This window comes from Vicia villosa, linkage group LG5, assembly GCF_029867415.1.
Source record: "Vicia villosa cultivar HV-30 ecotype Madison, WI linkage group LG5, Vvil1.0, whole genome shotgun sequence".
In the NCBI taxonomy this organism is placed as follows: Eukaryota; Viridiplantae; Streptophyta; class Magnoliopsida; order Fabales; family Fabaceae; genus Vicia; species Vicia villosa.
The window spans coordinates 68,081,649-68,091,222 of NC_081184.1; the positions used below are offsets into that span (position 1 = coordinate 68,081,649).

Below are 9,574 nucleotides of genomic sequence, written 5' to 3' on the forward strand. Positions count from 1 at the left end.
ATTTTATTTACTATATTCTGTTTTATTTTTTAAGATTTTATAAATAATTATTAAATTTATAATTTCGTTATATAATTTCATTCTATAAATCTATTAATCTATACAAAAAAAAAATCTATTAAAAATATCTTAATAAATCTATTAAAAAAAATCACATCATAAATCTATACCAAAAATCTATACCATAAATCTATACCAAAAATCATTACAAATCACATTAAAAATTTATTTTATTTACTTACCTCTTCTTCAATCTACTCCTCCTTCTTCAATCTACTCCACCTTCTTCAATCTACTAAATCTATACCCAAAAAAATCAAAAATTAAAAACAGAATATAGAATGAAATTATAAGATAATACTAATGCAACCTTAATTACCTTTGATATAAGAAAAATATTTGGATTGACTTAGTATTGCAGTTGGATTTTGGGAGAGAAGGTTTGAATTTCTGGTTTTGGGAGAGAAGCTTGGTATGAAACAAAAATGGGTTTCTTTCTGATGAATGGTGTGGTGGAGTGAAGTGAATTGCTTTCATTAATACACAATGTAGCGACGTGTATTGAACCTCGCTATTTGCCACGTGCTAAACACGTCGCAACAAGCAAACGGTAATATTTAATTAATGTCTCTGCCATAAATGCTGTCACCTAGTCATTTTAGTGGAACGTTATAATTTCGTTTTAAATGCTGTCACCTATACATTTAATGTAGCGACGCGTATCCCACGTCGCAACTTTATTCACGTAACCCAACGTCTGACTCCTCATTACTTTATGTTTATAAAGTTATTTAAAATTTAAAAACATGTTGCGACGTGGTTGTCACGTCGCTACAGACAATAATTACCCACATGACTTCCACGTCGCTAATTTATGTCGCTGGGGACAAGATTTCTTGTAGTGATTTTGAGTGAGATGAATGAGTGATTATGATATATTTTGTTCGTATGCAATTAAAGATATATATTCATTTCTTTGTCTGGTCATTTTAGAAATAGATAGAAGTTTATTAAGAATATTTTAATAAATGAATTTTATGAACAAATGTATTTAAAAATCAAGCAGGAGTACTTTTTCAACTTAGTTATTTTAGGCATAAATAACTAAGGCCATAAGGGTAATCAAAGCACTTAAATAAAATGTATCGATGCTATTATGAAGCATAAGAATAATTTTAGTAGATAATTAATGTATATTTTGATGCTATAGACATATACCATTAGGCCATATTATGGCGTTGTTTGTCATGACATATCATATCATATTTATATATTAGTGGAATTCATTAAATTGATCATTGTCCAATATGTCATTCCACAATGTTAAAACCTTACTTCTAAACTATGATCTATTTGTTTTTAACCACCTGACAACAACCAATTATTTTTATTATCTATGTTCGTGTTCTTTTCACAATTTCATGTCTAAAAATCATTAATGATAATACAATCCTCGTGAACTTTTACTTAAACACTTAGTACTAAATTTAACTTTAAATACTTGCACATAGAAATTAGCCACTAGATATCCTTGGTACTATTAGTTTCTATAATGGGCTTAGTTTATTAGGTTTCATATTGGGCTTTATCTGTGTGGGCCTTACATATAGTGACATATATATATTTGTACAATGGATCATATTGTAGTGAAGTCCACATTTTCACATTTCATAGTTTCAATTCAAATCGTTCCTGCCTAATGGCTTCTTCTTCCACTTTGGTCTGCTATCTTTCTTGTTCATTCACAACATTCAACATCTAAGCATGTAATATGGTATCAGAAGTTTAAACCCTGCATTCATCTTCATCCCTGCATCTTTAATCATCTCTCATGGCTTCCGATAGCGATTCCGACTCCACTCACAACACTAATGTCATAAACAATCCCCAAGATCCATCTATGAACCCTAGAAACCCTTACTATCTTCATCCCGGTGAAAACCCTGGAGCAACCATTGTAGCACCGCCGCTAGATGACAACAATTATCACAATTGGAGTCGTTCAATGAAACGTGCACTGACTTCCAAGAACAAAGCCTCCTTCATCAATGGTTCGCTTCCAAAACCGGCTGATTCCGATCCCAATTCTGAACTATGGGAACGTGCAAACAGCATGGTGATTTCTTGGATCAACAGGACTCTTTCACCGCACATAGCGCAAAGCACGATTTGTTTCGATTCGGCATACGATCTTTGGGAAGATCTTCGAGAAAGATTCACAAAAGGTAACCATTTCAGATTTTCCGATTTACTTCGTGACATTCATTCAATACAACAAGGTGATAAATCATTATCAACATATTTCACCGAATTAAAGATTTTATGGGATGAATTGGAAGATTTAAGACCTACTCCTTCTTGTTCTTGCCCAATCCCCTGTACCTGTGGATTATCCAAAGCTGTGCGTAATTTCAAACAAATGGAGTATGTGACCTGTTTTTTGAAAGGATTGAATGACAATTACCACAATATTCGCACACAAATTTTGCTCCTTGATCCCCTCCCACCCATAAGTCGTGTTTACTCGTTGATAGCACAGCAACAAATTCCCACAACACCAAACTCTACAATCCTCTATGCTGGTGGTAACAATTACAAAGGAAAAGGTCGTGGCACAGCTAAACCTTCCATGGTCTGCACCAACTGCAGCAAGACCAATCACACCATAGAAACTTGTTACTTCAAGCATGGATTTCCACCGGGCTATCGCAACAAGAATACCAAACCAACCACTGATCAGAAACAAACAGCTACCACAACACCTACAAGCGAGACTCTGCCATCAATCTCAAGAGAAGAATACCAACATCTCCTGAACCTCCTTCAACAAGCTCGCAAGGACACACCTAAAGCTGACAAGACTGCTATCTCAGGTATGAACATCTCAGGTAATGCATTATCTCATAACTCTACCTGGATATTAGACTCGGGGGCTTCTCACCACATATGCCCTCACATTATTTGTTTCTCTGATTTGCATCATATCACACCTATTCCTATTAAGCTTCCTAATGGCACTCAAATATCTGCTCTTTACTCTGGAACGGTTTACATTAATAGATACATTACCTTGCACAATGTATTTTATATACCCCAATTCAAGTTTAGCCTCATATCTGTTTCTAAACTATGCCAAAACCCTAATTTCAGTGTGACTTTCTTACACAATTCCTGTTATATACAGGATGTGTCTACCAAGGAGAAGATTGGCCAAGTCACTCTCCTTAACAACCTTTATATTCTGCATAGACTTCATAATGATAAGACTTGTTTTTCAATTCCTTGTAATAATGTCACTATTGACAATTCTGTTTCTACTGCCATTCCTTTATGGCACCATAGGTTAGGGCACCCTTCTAATGAAATATTATCCCAAATGTCTAAATTCTTTAATGCTATTACATTTCAAAAACATTCTCATTGTCATACATGTCATTTATCTAAACAATGCAAATTACCTTTCCCCACAAGTCAAACCACATCCATTAAATGCTTTGACCTTGTTCACATGGACATTTGGGGACCTCTAGCCATCCCCTCCCTAGATGGTTTCCAATATTTTTTAACCATAGTAGATGATTTCACTAGGTATACATGGGTGTTTCCTATGCACAATAAGGGTGAAACCAGACAGCATATACAAAACTTTATAACATATTGTAAAACTCAATTTTCCTCTAACATTAAAATAATCAGAAGTGACAATGGACAAGAATTCCTTATGAACAATTACTACAATTCTCTTGGCATTATACACCAAAGGAGCTGTGTTGAAACTCCTCAACAAAATTCTGTTGTGGAGAGAAAACATAGACATTTACTCCAAGTCACTAGATCCCTTCTTTTTCATGCCAATCTCTCTAAACCTTTTTGGTCCTTTGCTCTTTGTCATGCCACATATCTCATTAATAGACTATGCAGCCCCACCATTAAATTCAAAACACCCTATGAGATGCTCTTCCATACTCCACCTTCTTATGATCATCTCAAAACTTTTGGGTGCCTAGCTTATGCATCTACTTTAACAAGACAAAGAGACAAACTTGATCCTAGAGCCACTAAGTGTATCTTTCTTGGTTTTACCCTTGGCATCAAAGGTTATCTTCTTTTTGATCTCAAAAACAGATCTTTGCTAACATCTAGAAACACTGTTTTTTATGAAGACATCTTTCCCTTCACACCTCCCAATCCATCACAAGACAATGACCAGTCTCAATGGCCTACTGAAAATTTCACTATTCCATTCCTTTTTGACATGGAACACCCATCCACCTATACTCCTACTCAAACCAATTCTGATGACAATAACCATAACACTACTAATGATGTTTTTGTTACACATCACAATACTCAGCCTCCTACACAAATCCCCAATAACACTCCTAATGCTGATAACACTAATAATGATAATAACCCTCCCATGCCTGACATTAATAACAATGATAATGCTAGACAATCTAATCGTATAAGGTCAGCCCCTGCATATTTAAAGGATTTTGTTTGTACTACTACATACTCATTACCAGTATATGACATTTCCAACTATCTCACATATAAACATCTAGCTCCTGCTCATCATGCATTTATATCTGCCATTACATTTGCATCCGATCCTTTAACATACAAAGAGGCCAGCAGTCATCCCCATTGGATTAAGGCAATCAATGATGAACTCCATGCCTTAACACTCAACAAAACATGGATCATCACTCCTCTTCCACCAGGTAAGAAGACTATAGGCTCTAAATGGGTCTTTAAAACTAAATTCAACTCTGATGGCACTCTTGAAAGACATAAAGCCAGATTAGTAGCACAAGGTTTCAAACAAATTGAAGGTATAGATTTTTTTCACACTTTTTCTCCGGTTGCAAAATTGACTACTGTAAGAATCCTTCTTGCCCTTGCTGCTTCATTAAATTTATTTTTGTTTCAATTGGATGTTCACAATGCCTTCTTACATGGAGATTTAGATGAAGAGGTATATATGTCCATTCCTAAAGGCATGACTACCTCTTCCCCTAACCATGTATGCAAGCTTCTCAAATCTCTTTATGGCCTAAAACAATCTAGTAGGCAATGGTTTGAAAAGCTTTCTAATGTTCTTCTAACCAACAAATTTAAACAATGCTCATGTGATCATTCCCTCTTTATTCATAATTCTAAAACTTCCTTTACTTTTATCCTTATTTATGTTGATGATTTACTGATTGCAGGAAATGACCTTGATCTCATAAACCAAACAAAACACTTACTGCATCAGAATTTCAAACTCAAAGACCTTGGCCCAGTCAAATACTTTCTTGGCCTGGAAATTGCTCGCAACACCTCAGGAATCAACATAAATCAGAGGAAGTATACTCTTGATTTATTATCATCCACAGGATTACTCGCCTGCAAACCGGCTTCAACACCTATGGCACGTGACACAAGATTATCTTCCTCAATAGGATCTCCTCTATCTGACCCAACCAAATATAGAAGGCTGGTTGGACAACTGATTTACCTTCTCAATACCCGTCCCGATATAGCATACGCAGTTCAGCAGCTCAGTCAACACATGAGCTCACCTACAGACACTCATTATGAGGATCCCATTTCAAACTCCTGCAAATCTTTACTGTGACAATGCATCAGCAAGACATATAGCTACTAACTCTTCCTTTCATGAAAGAACAAAACATATTGATCTAGATTGTCATTTGGTCAGAGAAAAGCTACAACAACAATTATTCCACCTCCTTCCTGTCACTTCACAACAGCAACTGGCGGACGTGTTTACCAAGCCTCTCGACATTTCTCCATTCTTGACAAACATTGCTAAGCTTGGTCTACATTCTATATACCCCAAGCTTATGGGGGGCTATTAGTTTCTATAATGGGCTTAGTTTATTAGGTTTCATATTGGGCTTTATCTGTGTGGGCCTTACATATAGTGACATATATATATTTGTACAATGGATCATATTGTAGTGAAGTCCACATTTTCACATTTCATAATTTCAATTCAAATCGTTCCTGCCTAATGGCTTCTTCTTCCACTTTGGTCTGCTATCTTTCTTGTTCATTCACAACATTCAACATCTAAGCATGTAATAGGTACTTTCTCATTGGCTTTAGGGGAAGTTAAAATTCTTCATTGGGCAGTGCATTATTTCCCCGAACGGATTGAATCTAGGGCTTTAGTGAAGAACACAACAATGAACATTTAGAAATTCTTCAAGAAAACTTTCCTAGCTGTATAGAATACCACAATTCGTCATCATTTAAAATCGTGCAAAGTTTATTGATAAAAATTTGAATAAACTTTACCAGGATCTGTTAGTCAAGCAATGCCTCATGTCATTTGAGCACCTGTAAACTAATGGTCAGGTAGAGGTCGTTAACAAAGACCTACTAGGGAGATTGAGAATATTAGAGGGTTTTAAAGGTAATCGGGTAAAAGAGATCTCACATGTTCTTTGCATACAAATCAATTGTTCATTCAACCATTTGAGACACCTTTCAGGCTTACTTACAGCATTGATGTTGTCATTCTCATCGAAATTAGAGAGATTGGCTATAGAACAACACACCCCCTCCATAGTAAAGGAAAGTCACATGCTATTAAGAAAGAGATAGAACTCATAGATGAAAAGAGATAATTCATTATCCTCACAGATGCCACAATCAAATATGCCACAACAAACAAACATAACAAAACAAGTTAAGTCCAGGGTGGGAGTATTCCTAATACTTAATAACTCAAATTATTTTTCTATGGTTAGGTGCTCTTATTGTAATGGGTTGGAGTATTCCTAATACTTAATAACTCAAAAAATCACTTGAAAAGGCAACTTATATCATATTTGACAATTGAATCAAGAGAGAGTTAGAGTATACATGATGAATTTGATAAATAATTTTTTGTTTGATTTTAAGCAAATAAAGAACATTTATCTAAGGTGAAGAACACCAGAAACTACCTCTAAACATTAGCAAAATTTTATAGCTTGTTAAAAAGAAGATAAATTCCATTCCACAAGAAGAACAATACCAAGTAATTCACATTATATATAGTTTGTCAATAATTTCTTACAATAATATGAAAAACGTGGAACATATTCCACAACTTTTTTACACCAACATTCACCATTTCCACCCATAATAATACAAACTTTCACATCACCTTATTTAACACTTACTTATCCCTTAACTATGACGATGATGGACACATTCAAGAGGAGTAACAGGAAACCTGGAAGCATCATTACAATAATCATAAACCATATGTTTAGCCCTAACCCACTTCAGTTGATGGCTCTGATGCAAATTAAGCACTGACAAATTTGGTTCATCCCACCAATACTTCTTATCTTCACTACTGCTACATCTCTTTCTATTAACCATTCCAGCCACTGAAATTGGACACTCACATGCATTGATTTCAAAGGCTTTATAGGTTGCAATGAAAGGTGCATGAGTCCAATCTGTTTTCATTCTTCCTCCTTGTGTTGCCCAATCATCTGCATTCCATATTGAACTGTATACACCCATTGCCTGGTCTTTTGGATATGGAATTCCCCTATGCTCCATGTTTGTGTGGACTCTTATTGGAGTTTCATCCACCAAAAACCTAAACATAGAAAAATAGACTAAATCAACAATAATCAATTATAGAATGTTTCAAAATATTGAGGCCTAAACTCTTATTGGTGTCGTCTGTGCAAGATTCCATCACCTTTTTTCCGTAAATTTGTTTTGGAGTGACCCACGAGGGAACACAATGACAACAAACCTTATGATGGCTCAACCACCACTCAGAGAAAGAAAGAAAAAAAAAGAAGCATTTTTCTGTTTCCTTTTACTACTTTTCAGAACACTTGATCCAAGCTTATTATTCCCTTTCTTATTTTATATTCACTTTTGTTAGTAATGAACTTTACCATTTTAAAATAAATAAAGTAAAATAACACTAATTTTAAAAGAAAGTAATAGTAAGTAAGTGAAGAAGGATGCTTACACAACTTGGCGTTGATTCCAGAAAATAGAGTAAGAGTGAAAATCCATAGTAGGATCAAACCAAAGGTTAAGTCTTTGTTCACGGTTACCAACTCCATTAACATAGACATTTGTTTGAACAGAATAAGGTTCACCTGTGCTGTTTCCTAAAAACTCAAAATCAAACTCGTTGTGCTTTGTACCCTCCGATGACATCTATATATATCACAAATATATTTATTAGATTCCACAATATATAGGATGATATATTTAAGAATATTTGATTAGTTCATACTTACATAGAAAGCAGTAACAGTCCCAGCAGAATCACCTTCAACAAGCTTGAGTTGGATAGATACTTTCCCAAACATGTACTTGTTTTTGGATCCAAAACCAGCACCTAAATATTCATCACATTATTAATTAATAATCTAGCAACTTTATAACATAATCAGAAAAGAGGTTTATATACTAAGGTTAGAGGTTTGTATATTACCGGAAGAGTTGTCAAGTTTGAGTTTAAGGAGATCTCCTTCATGAACAAAATGGTCAAAAGCCCAACTTGGTTGGAACAGTTCATCAAACTTTGAAGAGCTGGACATTGACACACAATACACCAACATCAGACACACAAACCCACACATTTTGAAAGACATTTGAATATGAGAATAGAGTAGAGTGAAGTGAAGTAAACTCTTTGGCTTTGTTGGATTTTTATAGTCAAAAAAATATTTTCAATTTGAATTAAGAGTGGCTTGGGAAGCAAGTTCTTATTCCATAATTCAATGGCCACATCATCGTGGAGTGTGCCACATAAGATGCCAGGATGGAACTCAAATATCAAGAAAAGATACTGTGATGCGCATGGCTATGGCTAGTAACAGCTGGCCAAAGCTGTTTATAGTAATTCTCTTTATATGTGTTTGGATTTTGGTCCCGTCAAAATAAACTGTCGAGATTGTCTTAAGGTGTTATATTAGACCATTTACAATGGTTTCAACACTAACACCCACTTTTTTAACTCCCAACACTCTACATCATTTTCTCTCTCTTCCACCTAATAACTCAACACTCATTTAACTTTTACCTTCTCCAATGGTTTTTCACTCAACACCCTACCCCACCACTTTTTATTTTCATATTCTTATTTAAATTTTATTTTTATTTTTATAATTACATAAAATTACAATTATCGATTAAAATTAAATTAAAATAATAAATACTTAACAATTTATTTTTTAATTTTTTGTAATAAAAACAAAATTAGTTGGGATTTTGAAAATTGTTGGGATTTTGGTTAAATGGAAAATTAGCAGAATTTTGAGTGTTAAAATGATTATTGGGATCCATTTCACTAAAAAAAGACACTTAACTTCAAAATAAACACTAATAGAAAGATAATAATAAGATTAAGATAGTGAAAAACTTGGTTTTTTTTCTGTGTCCAAATCAAATGAACCAAGTCTCTATTTATAGAGAAAAAAAATCATGAATTTTGGTAAAAAATAAAAAATAAAAAAAATAATTTGCAACGAATTAATTGAGTTCAAAGTATTAAATGGATAAAAATCTGGCCAGCCAATCAGAAGCTGCCACA

The 9,574-nt window shown here is 34.4% G+C and overlaps 1 protein-coding gene across 1 annotated transcript; it reads right to left on the reverse strand.

Annotated features, from left to right (window-relative positions):
* Positions 1-7,002: 7,002 nt before the first annotated feature.
* Positions 7,003-8,699, reverse strand: LOC131606713 (xyloglucan endotransglucosylase protein 6-like). Its single transcript, XM_058878869.1, has 4 exons — positions 8,474-8,699; positions 8,277-8,377; positions 8,000-8,193; positions 7,003-7,612 (listed from the first exon to the last, which is right to left on the reverse strand). The coding sequence occupies exons 1-4, from the start codon at positions 8,631-8,633 to the stop codon at positions 7,189-7,191; spliced, it is 879 nt and encodes a 292-aa protein (XP_058734852.1). The 5' UTR covers positions 8,634-8,699; the 3' UTR covers positions 7,003-7,188.
* Positions 8,700-9,574: the final 875 nt, after the last annotated feature.